Raw genomic sequence first — 21,621 nt, forward strand, 5'->3', positions numbered from 1 at the left:
TTTTGAACCTGTCCTTTAAAACTCTTCTGCAGAAGATATTACCTTGTGCAACTTGGTGACTTTCTCGCGGCAGGCGTCCATCTCCTGCCTAAGCATCCTGTTCTCCTCTGTCAGCACATCCACCATCTGGTGGGCGCGCGCCATCATAGCGAAAGGTTCCCCTTGTAGTTGGGAGTAGGAGTGCGGGTGGGGGAAATGTCCGGCCTGGACAGGCTGTTGGAGCTGAGGGGATGCCGGCCCTTGGAGCTGCTGTTGCTGCTGTTGTTGTTGTTGTTGATACTGATGGTGCTGTTGCTGATGATGCATCCTGGGAGTGGAGCCGTAGGGGTCATATGCGAATCCATGACCTCTCTGTAGGGGTGGGTGAATGGGCCCCAGGGTGAAGGGCTCACCTGTATGGTGGGAGCCAGGACTCTGTGGACTGCGGGGCCCCATGCTGGGGAAGGGTTCTCCCTGGCTCTGAGGGTGCTGGTGGGGGAAGGAGTGGGAGGCGCTAAGCATGCTGCTGAGGGTGGAGGACTGGGCGCGGGACAAGGATCCCACAGAAGTGACTGAGGAGGTGGGACTGTGCTGATGAAGGGTCCTCTGGGAGTGAACCGAGCCCTCCTTACTGGACCTAATAATAATAATAATAATAATAATGATAATAATAATGATGTGGAAACCAGCCTTTGGCTTCACAGGCTGGTTAAAACACATCATTGTAACTCACAAACAATAAATACATTAAATTAGCACAATGTGGGACGTTCAGACAACAATAACGGCCATGATTCCAGTGTGAATGATGCTTAAGAGTTCAACAAAGTTATTGCATTTGGTATAAAGGATTTTCTGTAAATGTTCCTGGTTGTTGTTGCGGCTCTACAGTGTCTTCCCAGGGGCAGTTTAGTGACTTCTTTAAAAAGGGGGTGAACAGGATCAGACACAGTTTGTCGATCTCTCTGTTCATAATAAACTGTCAGTCTAGGAGGAATAACAGAAGAAGACTGAAGGATCAACTGCAGCTTGAACTGCGATGCAAACAAAGTCGGTGCGAAGTTACTTTGATTTCTTCATTATAACCCTGAGCTCACACACAATTACACTCACGTCACTGTACACACACATAAACACACACACACACACTTGCATGTGAACTTGGAAAGTCAGAATTACAATTTTCCTTGTGTTTAAGTGCTTCAGTAGAAATAAAAAGGTCTTAGCGCCATTTAATTAATGTAAAATTAATTAACTAAAGCTAAGCCAAACTAATGATTCTTTTCAGTTCATCTGCAGATTATTATTAATCCATTAATCATTTAAAATGCCCATTATACACCTGATGATGCCTGTAATGTTCCAGGTTTTTGATGACACTGTCATAGATGTGTTGATTCAGTTATATGTTTTTGCACTGCAGTCATAGTTAGCGATAATAATAATAACAATAATAATAATAATACATTTTATTTGTATAGCACCTTCCGTACAAGAAAGGTGCTACATATTGAACTGGACTGCATTATATACCAAGGTGTTTTCTAATGTTCTGCACCTTCATGTCTGTACAGGGTGGATAAAAAATTAGGAACACTTTTGTGTCCAGTACAACACCATCTGTAACCTTGACCTCAAAAACAAAGGATATGTGTAAATTCAATTAATTTACAACAAAAAAGCAGCAAATACTCATATCTGATACAATGAGACCATTTGGCATTTTAGCTTGAAAAATCATTCATATATTTGCAGATAAATTTTCTGTCAATGGACTAATCAACTGAAGGGTTATTGTTTCAGTTCTAGTTACTTTGGATTCTTTTGTTAAGTGAAATAAGCATTTGGTAGAAAAAAATATTTATAAAAAGGACAGTTCTGATATCAGCACTGAAACTGAAACCCAGGTAATAACACCAGTGATAACGAGAGGAGAATACCTGGCATGATGGCAGCTAAAACATATGACTGAAAATCAGCAGGAAATGTCTTGATACTTGATTAAGTTGTGTATGACATCATTGTCAGTTTATCTCATCATCAATCGAATTGCTGTATATATGATAACAAGCAATCCCAGTGCAGCTTTAACAAGGATACTTCATTTTGAAACTGTCTCTACTCCAAAGCTGACCTTTACATCGTCTACTTCACTATTAATCTAAAATCTCAGAAAGCATTTGATCCAACAAAGGGGCATCCTGTGTCTCTGTGTCCTTTCAACTCTAAGTGTTTAAAACAGTCAAGGTAAGATATAATTGCTACTGTGGCTGATTAAATTAAGTTAAATGAAGACAAATGAAGGCTTTGTAACATAAATGTCCTTCAGCCTGGTCTGATTCACCTGCTGTTTGTGGAACTTGTTTTTGAGTGAGGTGGGAAAACCCTAGCTGTCAACTGGCTTTTCAGCAAGCATTCCTGCCATTAGCCCTCAAAGGAAAGTCATCAAACCCACACAGATCATGTCCTAACTCGTCCTGCCCTGATGATTAAAATTCTGTGGTATTCATGGCTGTTTGAATCCGGTCTGCTCTGAGGTAAAGAGACTTGTGTGAAACAGGCCCAACAGGCTCTGTTCTCACTGTCCTGAAAAACACTATTGGGAAACTATGAAAATATCTCACATTTTACCTTTTCAAATGTTTTTATTATTTTGAACTTGGTTGTTTTCTTTTTTTTTTTTTGTCCTTTTTGTCCTTTTCTGTGAGTAAACAAACCCTGAAGCAGGTCTTACTTCATGATTGAGGAATTAAACTCCACATGAACCTGTTTCCATTTCAATCTGTGACACTGTTTGTTTGAGAATCTGCACGTGGAAAAGACCACAGGAAAAACAGCTGGTGTTAATAAGTCTGCTGGCGCCAGGCAACAATTTAACTGATTGATAATTGATCATTTCAGTTCAGAAGTTGGAGAAGTCAAAATAAAGCTGTGTGACGATCATGGGGAGGCAATAATGAATGTGTGTCTTTGTTGATAATCTCAAGCTCAGCATTTTTATCATTTTCTTTCATTTCAGTTCAAAGATTTGTTTGAAGTTTTGTGGTCTTGTACTTGCTGTTGTTGCTGTGGAAACCACTCAGATGACTTGTGATGGAGACACAAACTTAAAGTAATCAAACAGAAAAAGATTTAACATTTAAAGGCACACTAAAAAGGCTTCCAACACTATTAACTACTATAAAAACTGAAATCTTCATGTATGAAGGTCAGAGATCAGAGCAACTCTCCTTGAGCTGGCAAGGACTCAAGCACAGTTCAGGTTGCCTTGTGCTGCTCATTATTTTACAGCTCATTTTAGTGGCTTCATGCCAATGTAAAACTATTTGACAGTTGCCCTTCAACTATCCAAACAAACTTGTGTACTGTATATAGATTAAGTTATGTCCACAAATAATTCCAAAGTCTGATGTTGTATAAAACTCAATAAGTATGGATTTTGACCCTGTTCATAGATTTTATTCAGTGTCTTTTTTTTTTTTTTTTTTTTAACAGCTGGACTTTCTCCTGTAGGTTTACAAAATTTTTCTCTTTCTTTCTTTCTTTCTTTCTTTCTTTCTTTCTTTCTTTCTTTCTTTCTTTCTTTCTTTCTTTCTTTCCACACCTTCTGAGGGTCTGGGTTTTATTTAGGCTCTTAGTGTCACCCAAAGCTGGATACTACCAAGTGTAGCAACAACCTACATTAGCATATAATGTAATAGGAGAAGTGATGAATGTGAGACTGAGCTGATGAGAGGCTTGAGTCTCAACATGCACTGAACACATAACTGCAGAGCTACATCTCTGAGTTCGTCACTTTGAGTCACATCACATGTAGACAGTTGATTATTGGAAAATAATTATTACTGATGCAGCCTTAAGTGTGTCTATTTAGGGTTGTGTGTATGTGTGTTCCTTACCTGAATGAGCCGTACTCAGGTGGGGGCTGGTATCGGACAGGGAGCACCTCCCTCGAATGTTCCCTCCCTCTCTGCTCCTGGTAAAAATGGCCTCCAGGCTCCTGCTGCTTCGAAGGCGAGCCCATTCCTTTGAACGGGTAGTCTGGAGGGGGACCGCGATGCTGTGGCTTGTAGTAGTCGCCCGGCGGCCCTGGAGGGGGCAGCTGGGGGGAGAGCGGGGCGCTGGTGACGGGAGCATGGGCCTTCACACCGCTGGTGGCCAGAGAGAGCTGCATAAGTCTTTCACTGAGAGACCGTACATGGCCTTGCTTCAGGTCCTTCAGCCCATCATCCTGGTGCACCTTCCCTGCACCACTCACTCGTTGCACAGTCGGGCGACCCTCGGTGCGCACTTTGCCACTGGTCATCCCAGTGACATAGAAGGCGGCACCCACCGAGGCTGGGAGAGGAGGCTGCTGGGGCTGGTTGTTCTGCTGCTGAGGCTGAGGAGGGGGACCATGGCCCCTGAAGTACTGTGACTGCACTTTGGCCTCCTCGTACGTAGGGAGGTCCTCGGGGTTCGGGCATTGACCTTGGCCGCTCCCACCACCTCCGCTGCTGCCGCCTCCTCCTCCTCCAGTCCCCACACCTCCTCCTCCTCCACTGCTCCCACCCCCTCCTCCAACTCTGCCAGAGCCCAGCTTCTCCAGGCCATTGTCTGTCTGCAGCTCCTGTCCCTGGGGTTCCTGGCGGGCAATGTGGGGGGTCATTGAGTGGTCATCAGAGGGGCCTACCTGTCCCTGTACTGAGTAACCTCCTCCTGCTCCTCCTCCTCCTTGCTGTTGTTGCTGTTGTTGCAACACATAATTCCGGTTCATCTGCTCCTGCAGGAGGCGCTGCAAGACGGTGCTGCCACCTCCTCCTCCACCTCCAACACTGTTGTTGCTGTTTGACGACTCCTCGGCTGCGGCCCTCATCTCTGCCTCACGTTGGTCACGCACCTCATGAAAGGACAAGCTCCGACCACGGTCCACACTCCCTGAGAGGAGGAGAGAGTGAAGACAGAGCAAGAAGAAAAGGATGGAACAAGAGTGAAAAGAGAAACAATCCATGACAGCGACAGAAAGAGAGAGTCAAAGAGATGAAAAAATAGAAAGGAACAGAAAGCACTTAGATCAGAGATGCACATGGACCATCTACCACCATCAATGCTCCCCACACAAAGCCATGAAAGACCCACCAATGCATGATGGGACAGAACAATGACAGTGGAGGAAGAACACTCTCTGAAAAACCTGAGGAACCAAACCACCAGCAAAGCCCTGAACCCCTAAACCACAAATATCCAGGATAAAATTTAAACTCAACAGGTAACCATAATAGCTGTGGGTTAATGACTAAAAAAGGCTACAGAGCGTGGGGATTAAAATGTTTACTATTTCTTTTTTCAGTGAGTCGATGAATCATCTGATCTATAAAATGGCAAGAACTAGTGAACATGCCAATCATAAGTTCAAGGTAACATCTTCAAATGTCGTATCTTGTCCAACCAACAGTCAAAAACAAAGATACTCAATTTACAATGAAACATCCAATGTTGTCAAACTTGAAACCACCTGGGATGTGTTTGCTGTGAACATCAAAAGAGGTTTACACTCAAAACTGTTCCTAATGTCTTGTTTCCAGTCCAGAGAAACAAGTGAAAAAATGGTTATTTGACATGTGTGTAGATTTAAGTTGTTTGTTTGTTTCTTTGGGGGGGTGTGGTTCCTTCTGACAACACTGAACATTAATAACTCCACTGTTTTACACCTTTTTTCTACAGAGTAAAGAAAAAAATTATTACATCTAGTGCTTTCTGTCATTCTTCTCATTCTCAAGGAGGAAGATGCTTTTTTGCGAAACATCTGTAGGTAAATAAAATCATTTGAGACAAATGGAAAAATGTCAGCTTTGGTGGGTGTCAGCAAATTCTTCAAGCTGAAAAGACAGAGAAGAAAAAAGTGTTTATGGAGTATAATTGGCTGGGAAGTGAAAATTCAGATACACAAAAGATCATTTTATCTGTCTATTGATTCATTATGATCATCATTTTAAACTAAAGTAACTTCCACAAAAAAACATGAAGCTAAAGCAGAAACCCAAGATTACAAACCTTTCCATTAGACACTGGCACACTTGATGTTTTACAGATACAATACACAACTAATGTGGAGCTGAGTTCATACTGCTCTGCACTATTATTGGCACAGTTGTTTCAGACCTATGAGACCAGTGATGTGTTTGGTTGAGAGTGTATTTGTTTATCACCACACCCTCTGACCTACAGTCCAGCCCCTCAGTGTTTGACAGCGAGCTTCCACACATTCAATTAAAATAAATCAATGGATATAACATTAAAGTGCTGAGTGTCAGCTTTAATTTCAGTAAAGAAATAACTGTGTGGGAGATACAGCTGTTTCAACACAGTTCCCAACTTGTAAGGGTTTAACTGCAATTGGACGCTGGTCTGGTAAATGTTTCTTAGCCAGATGTGCGTTTCAGTGTTAGTTCATGCACAAAGAGCTCAGTGGACTTAGCGGTGAAAGACTGAGGTGGAGCTGTCTGTCAGTCTGAGTTGACAGACAATAAGGAGGTGACCACACAACTAAATGGTACAAGTACTGCACTTATTACACTACAAGCCACATCTATATATCCCCCCCTCACCTATGACACATTGGGGTGAAGTGAAGAAAAGGCTCAAAAAAAAAAAAAAAAAGCTAAAGTCTCCCAGAGAGATGAAAGAGGTCGTTAGGCTGAGGGCTAGTAGTCTAGTAGATTAAAGAAAATCATTTAGATAGTCACAGAAAAACCTATTTCTGACCGCACAGCTAGTCAGTCAATAATGCTGTCCAGGATGTAGGCAGATATGTTTCAGATGTCAGAGTTCAAGAGAAGAATTCATGACCAGAACCCCAGAGGATTCACCACAAGATTCAAACTCCTGGCAACCCTCAAAAATAGAAAGGTCAGGTTGCAGTTCACTAAAACACACAAAAAGAAAGAGTTTTGGAACAATGTTGTATGAACTGACAAAACAAAAATCTACCTCCCTGAAAATGATGGAAGGAAGGACGTGTGGAGAAGATGTCAATGTCAAAGGTCATTGTGACATTGGGTTCTTGACTTATGGCCAAAAATATCACAAACTCTAATTATGTCTCAATTTCATTTTTCAATTGTTTAAATGAAAATATGACAATTCAATGCTGTTACTCAGGAAAGAAAGGTTGTGATCATATTTCCTGCAACTGGCTGGTTCATGGAGGAAACAACCACAAGGCAGAAATTCTAGTTTCCAGAAATATTTCCAAACTACTCTTATTTGTCCTTTGCACTCTTGTAAAATCAAGAAGTTGTAGCAGTTCTCATATCACCATACTACTGGCTTCACTACATTGTAGCGATGTTAAATTTCTAATTTAATTAAAAATCTTAAATATAAAATTATTATTATTATTTTTAACGCCAGACTTGGCTCCACCATATTTCAGTTTCTGATCCCATACGGTTCAAGCAAACCTCTTACATCTATGACTATGTTACTGGGCAGTAGTCTAGTGATGATTTTTACTTGTTGATAAAGTTTGTTTGCTTCATATTTGTATTTGTGTATTTGCAGTTTTACTGGGGTACTTCTGTTATCTGGAAGGAGGCACCGACTCAGAGTCTACAGGGAACAAAAGAGTCTTTGTGCAGGAAACACCACAGATTACATGAACGATTGCAACATGATTGAATGCAGCAACATGTGTATTGATATGTATCTGTGGGTATTTATAAGTAAGGTTGGGGGTTATTTACTTATTGTTGTTTTTTAGGTTGCTTACTGATATCTGCTTTACAGAGTCACATTCTTTTCAGTGAATCAAACTGGTGCTAACTGACAGCTCTCTCCCCAGAAAAACAGCTGAGCCAATCAGAGTTTTGCAGGGCGTTGAGAATGGGGATGTCACCTTCCTGTGTCAGAGCCAGAAAAGTAGCTACAGACCAATGTGGTCTAATCTAGTGGTTTAGGGGTTCAAGTTCCGTTACGAACCTTTGTTGCGTGTCATCCCTCCTCTCTCCCCTCATTTCCTGTCACCTCTTTACTGTCATTATCAAATGCAGGAACAAATTCCAAAAAAAGAAAAATGAGAAAAAAGAAAAGTCGCCATGAAAATGATGGTAAGTTTGGATGAAATGGACAATCGGGCTGTTTTTAGTCGACACAACTGGCAATTCTTACATTCTGTATATTTTTGGTGAAAATAGTTCTTCTGTTACTGTAGCATGTGTGTTGACAAAAACTGACCATGGTGGGACAGACACATTTCCTACTAATTTGTTAGAACAGATAAACTCTCTCCCAAACATAAACATCATCACACCGGACACACAGTCAGACTGAATACTGTCATGAATCAAAAATGCCTATACAGTCTGATTATCAGTTGGCATTTTTATGTTAAGACTGAACAGAATGTCGTGTGGGTTTGTTACATCTGTGTGTTATTTCTTGAATAAATTATACACAGTTCAGTCAAGGCATTTACTTTGAGGGTGTGACTCTGCTGATGTGACGCTTTGAAACAAATCTGAGCAGTTTGACATCCTGAACATTCCTGAACTCTGAAACGCCACAGGCAGAGCCTGAGATACACAACATTTAATGTACATCAGCACATATCATCCTAGACACAGACAACATTCATGTACAAATGACTGTAAATACAAGAGGAGGCTGGGGAAGAAGAAGGAGTTAAACTTGTGAGGATGCTGAGCTCAGAGTTGTTGTAAGCAGATTGAATGAGTGCCAAATGATGACATGGACCGCCTCTGAGAGACAGGACATATGTGAAGGGAGGCTGTATGGAACATGTGACGATAAAACAAGTTTGATGAACTCATGCAGATAAACAGATAGATGAACAGACAGATAAATAAATGTCTGACAAGTGACAAGTCTGACAGTTGTCAGCACTGGCAGTGCACTCAACTGAAAGATTTCTTTTGGCATATTGTGTGTTGTAATCTTATTTTACATAAGCTTACAAAAGATCAGTATGATCATGTGTTTTCTGTTTCATTAATGTTAGTTTGTAGTGTTAGTATGTAAAACGTTGCAAACTGTAGCTCTAAAATATGATTCCACTGATTTCAGAAATAGGCTACAGCCATGATCTTTATAGTTTGTCCATTCCCCAGTCACCCAGACTGCACATGTAAACTTTCTCAAATATACTTCAGCTGCCATATCCTGCAGCTCATCCCAAAAATATTCAGCTAGCAGCAGGACAAGAGGAGGAGAAAAAGAAAACAACCGGAAACACAAAAGATTAAAAGCTCTGACACAGGATGAGAAGGCATCACTAGTAAAGGGCTACTTGAAACCACGTGAGAACTTCAGGGGGGAAAAATCAGTTTGATAACTGAGTCTTTTTGTAAGACTTCAGAGCTCAGAAAGGTTGGAAACCACTGTTTCCATCTTTAACAATGTGCTGTATTTTAAATATTATCCAATGTGTTATATCTGCCACCACTCCACGTGGTGGGGTGGAAGTGTGAAGTAGCATAAAATTGAAATACAATACAAGCACCAAAAGATTGTACTTAAATAAAGTACTTGGGCAAATGTACTCAGGTTATGCCTGGTGATGGAAAGTAACTAACAACTCCTCTGTCTTTCCTCTCTCTTCTCCCTCCGTTCTCTTGACTACCTCAGTTCCCTCTTTCCTTCCTGCCTGTACTCCTCCTCATCTGTTTCCAGCTTACTTTCCCAGATCTCAGTCTTGTCCCTCACATACCTACCTGTATGGTTGCTCTCACTCTGCTCTCCTCGGGGTGTCAGTGGCAACTGCTGCTCATGTTGAAAAGCTGCAGTGGGCTGACTGGGAGGTCCGGATGAGGCTTGATCAAGATAAGTAAGGGGAAGCAGGAGGATGGGGCTGATGATGTTGTTGTGGGTGAAGGTAGTCCAGTGTAAGGTGATGGTAGCCTCGTGGTGGCAGGTGGGTCAACTCCTAGTCCTTGCCTTCCTGCAGACTCAGCAGGTCCTCAAGGTGCTGCAAGATATAGAGGCACTGGTCGACGTCGCCAAGAACCAGACGCTCTACAGAGGAAATAAGTGGAGAGAACTTTTACTGCCATGTAGTGTTTTCACCTCATTCATTCAATGGAAAGAAACAGCAGAGCAGCGGGAGAAATGAGACATCATGACACGTAGCCATGTGTTCTTCTATTTTAAATAAGAGATAGAGAAACTGAAACTGATCCAAAACAAAATGAAAAAATCGGCAGGACATTTGACATTTGATTTTAAATTCAGACATTTCAGGATGGAAGAGCTGTGCTCTCTCTCTGCCATGTATATGCAGATTTACAGTAACCAGATTGATACATGTAAACAAACTGACTGTGGTCTGGAAGAAGCTCAACAGAAAAATATTCAGACTAGTTTTAGGATACATCCCTGTTTATCCAAAATCATAAAATATTAACCATTTGTGTGGAAGTTTGTCATAAAGACTTCAGACATGGCTAAAAACCGTTTTGTGCAGTAACAGTGACCTTGACCTTTGACTTTGGCTAAGCAAGGTTGTAGAGATATCCCTCTCCCCAGCAACATTTTCCAGCTCCTTCTGGAGGATCCTGGGATGTTCCCAAGGCAGAGGAGATGTATAAGCTGTCCAGCATGTTCTGGGTCTATGCCAGGAGGAATCCTGGTCAGTTGCCTGACCACCTCAACCAGCTCCTTTCAACACAAAGGAGAAGCAGTTCTACTCGGAGCTCCATCTGAGCTCCTTAACCTATCTCTTAAGCGTGAGCCTCATCCCCCTGCGGAGGAAAAACATTTTTAGCCGCCTGTATCCACAGCCAAGTTCTTCTGGCCACTATCATGACCATAGGTGAGGTTTGGAAAATAGGTCAATGGGTAAACCGAAAGCTTCGTCTTCTAACTGAGATCCTCTTACCTCGCTTTCTTATTGCCAGTGTTTAAAAATAACAGCATATGCACACTAATGTTGGTGCAAAAAGGGTATTGGAGGTGTTGACTCTGCTTCTAACTCGATTGCAGATTGCCCCAGTGGCCAGCTGATTAAGCCAAAAGAACCACATCATCTGCAAAGAACAAAGAATAAATTCTAAGGTCCCCCAACTGGACACTCTCCTACCCCCAGCTATACCTTGAGATCCTATCAATGAAAATCACAAACAGAATAGGTGACAAGGGGCAACACTGGTGAAGACCAACATCCACTGAAAACATGTTGACTTTCTCCTGAGAATACGAACACAGCTATAAAAGGAAGCGCTGTTCCTGTGGAGCCTACTGCAAGCTAAATGTGAGCACAGATCCCAGTAGAATAACACTGGACTAGTGGGTATGCTGGAGGGAGTAGAGCGTGCCTGCACAGTTGTTGCCCAGATACTTAAGGAGCTCCTCAGCCTTTATGAGAAACTACAGCTGGATGGGTCTGACTGTGCCCCATGCAGCAGACCAGGCAAGGTACAGGTACCAGGTACATGTCTCCCATAGTCACAACCGGATTCTCCAGCACTTGAAGGAAACAGGGATGGTGCACTTACTATGCCACCATTATTACGAAAAGACAAGGCAACCCCAGAGCTCTTTTTTTCCACTGTCAATAACCTTCTTCAACCAGTTTAACAATTTCCTCCGGCTGCCTTTACAAATCTCTGCTGTGACTTTACGAACTTTATCTAGAACAAAATAATTTCCATCTACAGAGCTACAGAGTATGTCCATGAAATTTAATGTTATCTCCCTCCCTTCCCCGTCAGCTGTTTTTCGACTTTCTTCCCTCGATGAGCAGTATGTAACTGACCTTGTCAGAAATCCAAGGTCTACCACGTGCCCTCTTGACCCCAGAAAACATTCCTGTTTATCGTCTGCCCCCTGCTGACACATATCATTAATACATCTCTCCTATTTGGATTTGTTCCTTCCGGTTTAAAAATGGCTGCTATCACCCCAGTCCTAAAAAAAGCCTGGAACTGATATGGACAACCTCATCAACTACAGACCCATCTCCAATCTTCCATTCCTAGCAAAACTCCTTGAGCGCACTGTGGCCAGCCAGCTCCAGGCTCATATGTCTGAATACAACTTGTGGGAAGAGATCCAATCTGGGTTTAGGACAAAACATAGTACAGGAACTGTCCTCACCAAAGTGACAAATGACCTGCTCATAGCCTCAGATTCTGGTTATCTCAACATCCTCATCCTGTTAGATCTGACCTCTGCTTTTGATACACTCCGCCACAACTTCTCCTTGACCTATTACAACATTTACTTGGTGTCACCAGCACTACACTATCCTGGTTCATGCCCTTCCTCACAGTTAGAAAGCAGATTGTCTCCATTAGCAACCTCAGGTCTCCCACATCCCTTATGGTGTTCCCCAGGGCTCAGTTCTTGGGCCAATAATATTTATCATTTACCTTTTACCTCTTGGACACATAATTCATTGACATGGCCTTAATTTCCACTGTTATGCTGACAACACACAAATCCTTTCCACACACAGCCAACATACACTTTGCCACCATCCTACCTGACTGTCCTTATATCAATGCATGGATGACCTGCAATTATCTCAGTCAACCTAGATAAATCTGAAGCTATCCTCATTATTTCCCCCAGCAACATTTAACACCCACTTAAAGCTCACCATCCCTGGGTATATTACATCTATAGCTGAAGTTAGAAATATTGGTGTAACTCTGGACTCCACCCTCTGTTTTGACATCTCCAGATTACACCCCTCTCTCTCCCATTCTGTTGCAGAGACCTTCATCCATTCATGTTTTTTCATCTCAACTTGATTACTTTAACACTCTTCTCCTCGGTGCACCCTCACGGATGATAAATAGACTTCACATTGTCCAAAATTCAGCTGTGAGAATCCTGTCACACAGTCCTGGAAATGCATCACCCCACACTTGTCTACCAATCTCTACATGGTTTGGCGCCTCCATACCTAACCGATCTTCTCCATCCCTACAAACCCTCTAGATCCCTCCATTTCACTAATGCCCAATTACTCTTCACTCCCCCCTCGAGACTGCGCACAATGGGTGATAGGGCCTTTAGTATAGTTGGCCCTATCCTCTGGAGTGCTCCCCCCCAGATTCTGTGCTAATGCACATCTGTTGTTTCTTTTAAGTCGTCACTTAAAACCCACTTATTTAGGCTAGCCTTTCGTGGTGCTCAGAGAAATGTACATTTTGTAGTTGTTTCTTTATTATGTGTGTATATGAGTATGTATATGTGTATATGTATGTATATCTTGCTTATGTTTCACAATGTTTTTGTTTGCGTGCAAACTGTCCTTGGGTGTCCTGAAAGGTGCTTATAAATAAAACATATTATTATTATTATTATTATTATTATTATTATTATTACTGTAGCTCATCTATCTGTGGCAAACTCGGCCTTATCCAGTGTAAAGTTGTGTCACCAAAACCAAATATGATCAGCAATAACCCACACTGCAACAGATGAAATTAGGCTCCGGCAAATCTCTCACATATGTTTTGGTCATTTCCATCTCTCATATACACTACATCTGCTTTGAAAGGAGCAATTATTGCTATCCTCACTCTGCCTTAAGCACTCAATTGTAATTAAACAAAACCTCGTCCTGAAACCTATCTCTCTCTGTAGGTGCCATTAGTGTGAACTAGAACCAACCCAGCACATCACACATTTGTTAACATTTTCAGACTTCATCCACTCTTTCATACCCTGTAGTAAATGTCCTTTTCATCTTTGCATGCTCACGGTGTCTCAATGGCTAGAAAACCATATTAAACCCCATTTACATGGATAATTAATAAACACAATAAATACTCGTACATAAGGTTCCACACTCACATAATGTAAATTAAAAAGTTCTGACTTAAAAAAGTTTGATTGAAATTTGAGGACTCGCACAGATCATAGTTGATATATCGTCTTAAATTACAGATACAATAAAAATTAAACTCTTGCAACTGTTATTATGTGATCTGCTGGAGCGAAAACCTTTCAGTGTGTGAGCAACTACAGACCTGTGGTACAGCTGGTTAATATTTGCATTTTTCACAAGAGAAAGTGATGGTCATTAGCTAAAATAAGAAGCTACTGTCTGAGTTTAAGTGAGCTTTGACAATGAGAAAGAAAAGCTGGAGTTCAGTGAATCTGTTCAGCTGAGAACACTGTTCACAGATGACATGACTTTTTCACGCTGCCACATTCTTTGGTCATCACTCATTTAATTGCTGGCTTGTTGTTTTCTTATTGTTTTCATTCTAGACTTTTACCAGGAACTGTAACTGAGAACATTTTTCCTACTGCTCCTGAAAGATTCAACTTATGAATTGGAAATCTTTAAATATCTTCAAGTTTGTGCTAGAAAAGTATATAAAACTTTTTCACAGGCATGAAAGTACCACTTTTACCACAAAAAAAGATTTAAAAATGGGATTATCAAAAACACTGATGTATGGTCCTACCTGTGTGGCTTCCTTAGAAAATCTCTATATTCTCCTAAAACCAAGCTGACTGAGCCTTGGAGGTAGTCCAACATTTGTCTGATCCACCGTGTCCACGTTCTATAAAGTCTACCTGTTTTGTGCGGGTTTTAGGTGGCGCACCTCTCTTTCCACCTACCTGCCCCCATCCAAGGTGGGGCTGGGAGGAGACAGGTGGATTTGGCAACCATTCAGCACTGTGTCACTCCCTAATACCTGCACGCTGGTGTAACTGCCTAACGTTTACTCTTTCAAAGAGATAAATACTGTCTGAGAATGTAACTTCTACTTTCATTGCTTGTGGCTGTAACAACAGGATGGACTGTTGGCTGATGTTGTTCCTCTTCATTTCTGTGATTATAAAAGATAAGTAGGAACATTCAGACCAGACTGTAACATGACCTGCAGCTTCTGCTTAAACAGCAAACAGCAGTCAAGGAGAGGATGCCGTGGTCTGATGATGATTTTTTAAAGATCTAATAATTATTGTGGAGTGAGGAACTGACTTCTTGCATGTTTGATATTAAGTGGAAAACGTGAGCTGTTTCATGTTCATGTTGTGTAACTCTGACTTGATTAAAATTTTCATTATGCTGTGGCCTGAGGGCAGACACAGAATCATGGCCACCGTGTCTTATTCACGTAGGTAGGTACAGCAGGTACAGCTCCTCACTGTGTCTGGCTGCCCAAACTGTACAAAGCTCCTGCAGCCCTTTATTTAAACAAAAAATCATTTTCTTATTTAGGGTCGCTCCAAACGGACTCAATCCCCATAGACCCCATAGACACAGCGCTGCCCTGCTAATCGTGCTGCTCTGGAAAGAGAGGTCATAGAGTGGCAGACAAAGGTTTTCCTCAAAGTTGAACTCAGGATATCACTTTTTGTAATAGTAGCTTCAAATTTTCCCAATTCAAAGCTACTATTACAAAAAGTGATATCCTTCTATGGGAGCACACACACGTCAGTCAACATTCACAAGTATGGACACTGTCAAGAGGAGACAGAGAGACCAGGTCATCAATCTACATCTTCAAGGATTTCTTCCCACACATAGCAGTGGACCACTCATATATATCCCAAAAACATTCTTCTGATGGTTTTTATAATGTGTCATTTCAGAGGGTGCTGCAGACCCTCAGCCCCGTTTCCCACAGTTGAGTTAGTTGAGTATGCACACGTTGGGTAGTGTACTGTGAAAGCCCTAGCAATCTTCACTGGATTTTCCTTACAATGATTATGGAAACCAACTTCCCCACAAGTGCATGTGATGGAACTTCCTTTCATTTCCATGAATTAAGCAGAGCACTTTTCTGACTCTTTATCCTCGTGTTCTTTTAAATTGGAGAAAGGAAACTAGACAGAAAACCACCACAAGTCACCCATAGTAATACCTCCTGGTCTATTCCTTTAAAGTTATCCATTTGTAAAATCATGTGGTATTTCCTGGCTTTTCCAGAAAAAGTCTTAAATCCTGATCTTCCATTGCAGAAATCTATTCACAGTCCTGGTTGAAAAAGCTTTCTGTTCACTACAAGATTTAGTCAAGCCAACAAGCCAGGACTTTGAACAAAAAAAATAAAAATGCACAGAGCAGATGACAGGAAGTTTGAGAAATTTGGGGGTGGGGAAGGGGGTGGGGGGGGGCAGAAGCTGAAAGACAGTGGTAAAAGTAGAAGAAGAAGAGAAGTGTTTATATCTGAGAGAAGCAGAGCAGTGAGAGGAATTTCTAGGCTCTGGGTCAAACCCAGTGGGCCTCTCTGTCTCTGATCTGTAGGGGGTTTTCCATTCACACTCAAATATTTCATACATGGAACTGGGAGACTCTTGAGGGGCTCCTGCAACCACGCAGATGGCAACCGCGGTCGTCACTTGTGTAGCCATACTCGTGTACTTTAAGCAGGTGATCAGTGCAGAACACGAATGTCTACAACAGACAGACAAACATGGTGAAGATGTAGCAAACTCCCTCAAAATGACATATCTTTTGATTATACCCTGAAAGCCCCTCAATACACAACTTACTTTCCAGTTTCTATATTACAATTCTATTATTATACCATTTCAATTCTTGAATGTGTAGATCTGCATAACTGGAAAAATCATCATGAATGTGATGACAGTTCATCAACATTCTGAGAAAGAACTGAATTGTGCCTTCTTCAAGACTGCAAATAAAAGAAAGATAATGTAATTTTAAATAGCAAATTGATAATGAAATGTATACTGTGCTTCATTTAATTAACCCTTAAATGCCCACCTCAAGTCTTTAGTGTTAAACCCTGTCTAATTCATTCATTTTATTCAGCTAACAGCCTTTAACAGTGTTCTGGTATCTCAATGTGTCTTTCTCTAAATAGTCTTCAAGATCACAAAGCAAACCAAAGTATGTTCTGTGAGAGTGTCACTTTTTTCTGTGTCCTGGATTGCAAGTGATAGTAGGTATCATTGTTTCCTTCAGTTTGACCTCATGATGGCACTGTTGTCTCACTGTTTCTACAAATGAATACAGGGACAATGATGAAGACATTCATTTATTGACACAGGAACCTGATGAATTAGTTTCTGTGCAGTTCATAAATCAGATCATTTAAGAGCAGAACTGCAGCATGAGAATAACAAAACTACCTCCGATGAAGTGCAGTCCGAATGGCACAACGGTCGACATACATCCAGGTACCATTCCCAGCAGAAGTAAGGACTCACGAGGGAATCTCTGCCCTAAATCTGCCTCCATAAAAGAGCAATTAGTTTTTCTGGCCAAATTTCCAAGTTAATACACCAGAAGATCTCACAAAGCATTCTTCTGGAAAATCTGGCACTAAGCTGTTTTGGTCTTGGCTGGAGAAAAAGAAAGAGGTGCCACGACTTCCGGGAACTGGTGGATGTTCTAAAAGTCTGAAAAATTCATACAAATGCTGGACCATTGTCCATCCACACGTATAAGTGGTCTATGAGATAACATTCAACAGCTCACACAGCCAACAGCAGTCCGTCAGCTGTAACCATGCTAGCAGATTAGCTCACCAGCGTTACGGCTAGCTCAGCTGACCCCACTGGTAAAAAGTTATAGTAAACTTTGGGAAATGGTCACTGGTGATCTAACATGTGTGCTAATTGTAGTTGATGAGCTATAACATGAAAAATCTCCACAATAACTGACTTTTAAAAATGACTCCTAACTGTGGCTGAAAAGCTCATTTCTAGCTTCTACAGTAAACTTGTGTTTGAGGTGGCTTTAAGATGTATCATCATGTATCGCATGTGTGTGTGTATGTGATGTGTGTGTGTGTGTGTGTGTGATAGAAAAGCAGTGTATGAATGTGTGAGTTAATGGGTGTATATGGCTTGTTGAGGTTGAAAAAATTAGAAAAGTGCTTTAGAAGTTCATTTACCACTTGACATTAAGAACAGATGGAGTGCACACTGGATCAACACAGAGAGACATCCTTCTTTTAACAGCTTTAATAAGGGATGTCTGTGTCTTTAAAATGTGTTAACTGAAAAAAAATAGATTATCTTATACTATGGTATTATGTCTCTGTTTCCAGGAAATATCCACATTATAGAATTGTGTTATTTAACATTATAACACACTATTTCTGTTATATACCTACCAGTACAGAATAGTAAATAAACTCCTGACAGTGTCTTGTCAAATTCATTCTTTAAACTCTGGTCTTCACACTGCTCTTAATTCATATCTGCATTATTTCGTGCTTGAGTTGGGAATTTTGCTGATCAGAATGATTTATCAGTATCACTATTATCGAACAGATTGATTTTGACCATCAAATCTTTTTAATCTAAAATGACAACACAAGAATATATGTGCAAATAAACAAAGGCCGGAAATTCCTTTGTTTACCAAACCAGTGATATGGATGAATTTTCTACCAGTCACAGTTCACCTGATGTAGTTACCTGAATGTTGCATTAATAACCCCAAGAACATGCTGCAGTGTTGACAGAGCAAACCTGTGTTAACTATTAGCTATAATCATGTTACTGTTAAGAGTGTTAACTGTGATAGAAATCTCCAGATAAGCAGATTATACTGCGCATGTTAAGGTTCTCAGTGAAACCTTGTGTACATGAGACCAGTCACAGAACCATGTCTCTCAGGACCCCCTGGAACCATCAAGGACCCTTTGTGTGGCCCCACATGGGAAAATCTAAACTTGAAGCTGAAAAGCAGCAAACAGGACCTCTGCTAACACAGGATACACCCACCTACACTTTCCATTATCCAGGCTTCAGTTATCGGTATGTGCAGAAAATACCAAGTCATTAAAAATCATTAACTCACAGAAGCCTTCAATGAATGAAATACGAACCAGGACGAGACATACGGATTAGATCACAATAATTGTCTGAAACTATAAACCACCCTCTCCTCTGGCTGCCTTCATGATACAACAGAAAACTGCCTGTAACTTTCCTGCGGGGACAGATTGTTTTCTCTTCGACATCGGTTTGTAATTTTCTCAACTGTGATACGTGAATACGCTAAAGTGGGAACCGAGCACACAGTTTAACCAACTTTAGTATCTTAACAACATGTCCGTTTTACCTTTCTGCAGAGATCCTTCCGTTCACTTTTTCGGTCCTCGATGAAACATCTTTTCTGTTATTTCACTCCGGACTGAAGCGACTCCTCTGGCTGCACAGATTCTTCTCTACAACATTACTCTTTGCCGCCGCTTGATCGCGGGCTTCGCAGCGGAGTTTAATCCTTTCTCCCGGAAAAGGTGTTTGTTCGCGGCCAAAAACTTTCCGTCCTTCCCAACAAATTTCATATTTAACCGTAAAAAAAAAGGAAGCAATACAGGAGAAGAAACAGGAAGCTCCCCCTGCCTGATCTGCAGTATGAGAGGAATGTCCCCCACCTCCCCCCTCATTCGTCTTCCTCCAGCTAATGCAACTAGAGGAAAAAGTTTTTTTGGAGCAGGGAAATCCCTCCTCCTCTCGTCTTCTCTTGTTGTGTGTTTATTAAAAGCGTAAATCCAATTATTATAAAGCAGATGTATAACAGACCAGCCCATGAATGTGACAAATACAAGACGGAACGATAGGTTGAGTTCAGGCACCAAGTAAAGCACAGAAATACAGCCTGAATATGAAATAAAATTATTTGTTTTATGGTGAAGTTCCAGTTTATGTTCAACACAAGCAGTAATTTATAACTTGTTCCAAAAAGCTCCTTTTAGGAATGAAACGTAGAGATCAGAAAATGAGTCCCTTTGTACTTTTTCTTAGGTCACTGCGGCTGTTTTGTTTTCGATTTCTGTCATGAACTCAGAGAAAAAGTAAAAGTTGAAACAAGAAACTGAAGGTAGAGAAAAAAAAAGGAAAAATGACTAGAGTTTTTACGAATCCGAGGACAGACTATGGGCTTTTCTGCTGCCTTCGCGCGCCGTCGGAAATGTAGGAATTTTGATCAACAGTGCACTTGCCAACTGATTGATCTCTAGATCTACATTATTATCAAAAGTACGTGGACACTGGGCAGTTAACCTGAAGCAAAAGGGAATCTCAATGTTTAAAGGCAGGACATCTTGGTACCTGCAACATATATCCCATAATTTCTGCGGCAAAACATAAACAGGAAGTTGGAAGATTATCAGGGAGAATTTTATCAGCAGAGCTGGGAATTGTAGCACAACCTTACCCAATTTCAAGGTGTATAGAGGAGGGGAAAAGTCTGATGAGGTAAAAACAGCAGTATAAAGAACAACAATAAAGTTGCACATTATATTACAAGTGTTATTGGAGTATTTATCTCTCTGGTCAGCAGAGCTGCCATATTGCTTTAGATACTATATTATATACAATTATTAAAGCAAAGTTAAAACCATTCATGTTGTTTGTGTGGTCTCCTCTCATTTCATCGTGTCAGAAATTCCAGTAACTGAGAAAGCATGTCAAACTTCAGCGCTCAGAAGCCCTTCAGCTTCAGCCAGCCAGCGATGTAGCCACTGTAGATACAGGTTTTCCCATTTTTGTATCACCACAAAGTTAAATAAGGAGGATGGAGCAGTGCATGAAAACTGACAAACTGCTGTTGGCCACGGGGAAAGAAGATCCTGTCCTCAATTTACTCATGTTTGAGAACCCAGCTCACGCAACTACAGCCATTTGGTAACTAAGGTGAATGAACACTTGATACCCCGCACAAATGTTATAAATGACCATCCATGTTTTCATTAGAGCTCACAGTGGCCCAGTAAGTCTGTGGAGGATTTTGTGAAAGGATTATATGAGTTGGCAGAACAGTGTGACTTTGGGGATACAGAGGCATCACTGACCATGATGTTTCTGAAAAGTAGCAGATGGAAAGCAACCTGAGTCTAGATAGAGCCATCAATACTGCCTGCCAGTTTGAGCTAATCAAGTTACATACATAAGTTAAAGCAGTCTAGTCTTGCTGCCAAGAAAAGAGGCATAAAAAATTTGTATGGAGCAGCAAAAAAAGCAGTCAAGAGGGAAACGTCCATGCTTCCTACCTTGGAGCAAGCATGTTTTCCACATTGGATGCATCGTCCATATCCCTCTGGACCCTGAAAGTGTCAAGCTAACCACCTTCATCACTCAAAGGTGTCACAATCCGCCTCTGTTCCTACCTGAGCTCTCTCTCACCCCACTGGCTGGCCACACTTACCTCATCAGCACCTTCAGCTCCACCTTGGGCTCTCAGCTGTATCTCATCACTCATCAAGTCAGTATATATGCAGCCCCAGTTCAATCACTTGTTGCCAGATTGTTCGCTGTACTCCTGCAAGACTTTCCATCTCTGGACTGACCTCCTGGTATCGACTCTGCTCGTCTCTGCCCCAGTAAACACCTCAGTCTTCTGTCCCCGACCACGAGTTCTGCCTGTGCACTTCCTGGTTCCTGTCTGCCTGTCCCTGTGGCTGTTTGGCATTCTCCAGCTCCAATGTTGCAATGTGATGTGGTTTCCTGGTCCTTTGTCTGGCTCTGATTACCCACCTGCCTGCTCCTTCCTGGTGCGTCTGCCCCGCTGACTGCTCACCTGGTTCCGATCCTCCTGCTCCCTCAACGACGTCTCCAGCTTGCTTCCTAAGGTAGCTTTAACCATCAACCACCTGACGGGGAGGGCTCGTCTCTGGGGAACTGCCAAGTGGGAGAGACAGATTACAGCCTGCACCTCGTTCCAGCTCTTCTCCAAGGAGCTCCGCAAGGTTT

At 41.6% G+C, this 21,621-nt stretch overlaps 1 protein-coding gene across 4 annotated transcripts in view; it reads right to left on the reverse strand.

The window, feature by feature from the left end:
• The window catches only part of amot (angiomotin), a 37,422-nt gene extending 18,109 nt beyond the window's left edge, over positions 1 to 19,313 (reverse strand). Inside the window, exons 1-5 of one of the 4 annotated variants that reach the window (XR_015437168.1) lie at positions 18,989 to 19,313; positions 9,690 to 9,990; positions 5,704 to 5,764; positions 3,879 to 4,896; positions 43 to 616 (exon numbers count right to left, since the gene is read on the reverse strand). Coding sequence is in view for 3 of the 4 variants with exons in the window: in XM_023404689.2 (XP_023260457.1) it covers positions 43 to 616; positions 3,879 to 4,896; positions 5,704 to 5,764 (1,653 nt within the window). In the remaining variant the exon portion in view is untranslated. Of the gene's footprint in view, positions 1 to 42; positions 617 to 3,878; positions 4,897 to 5,703; positions 5,765 to 9,689; positions 9,991 to 14,399; positions 14,490 to 18,988 lie in introns of those variants that run through there. The other 3 variants (XM_023404689.2, XM_087173566.1, XM_023404691.2) reach the window with 3 other exon arrangements.
• Between the last annotated feature and the right edge of the window lie 2,308 nt (positions 19,314 to 21,621).

The sequence above is a fragment of the Seriola lalandi genome, unplaced genomic scaffold, assembly GCF_002814215.2.
Source record: "Seriola lalandi dorsalis isolate HSWRI2012SDOR001 ecotype SW California unplaced genomic scaffold, Sedor1 jcf7180002054256, whole genome shotgun sequence".
In the NCBI taxonomy this organism is placed as follows: domain Eukaryota; kingdom Metazoa; phylum Chordata; class Actinopteri; order Carangiformes; family Carangidae; genus Seriola; species Seriola lalandi.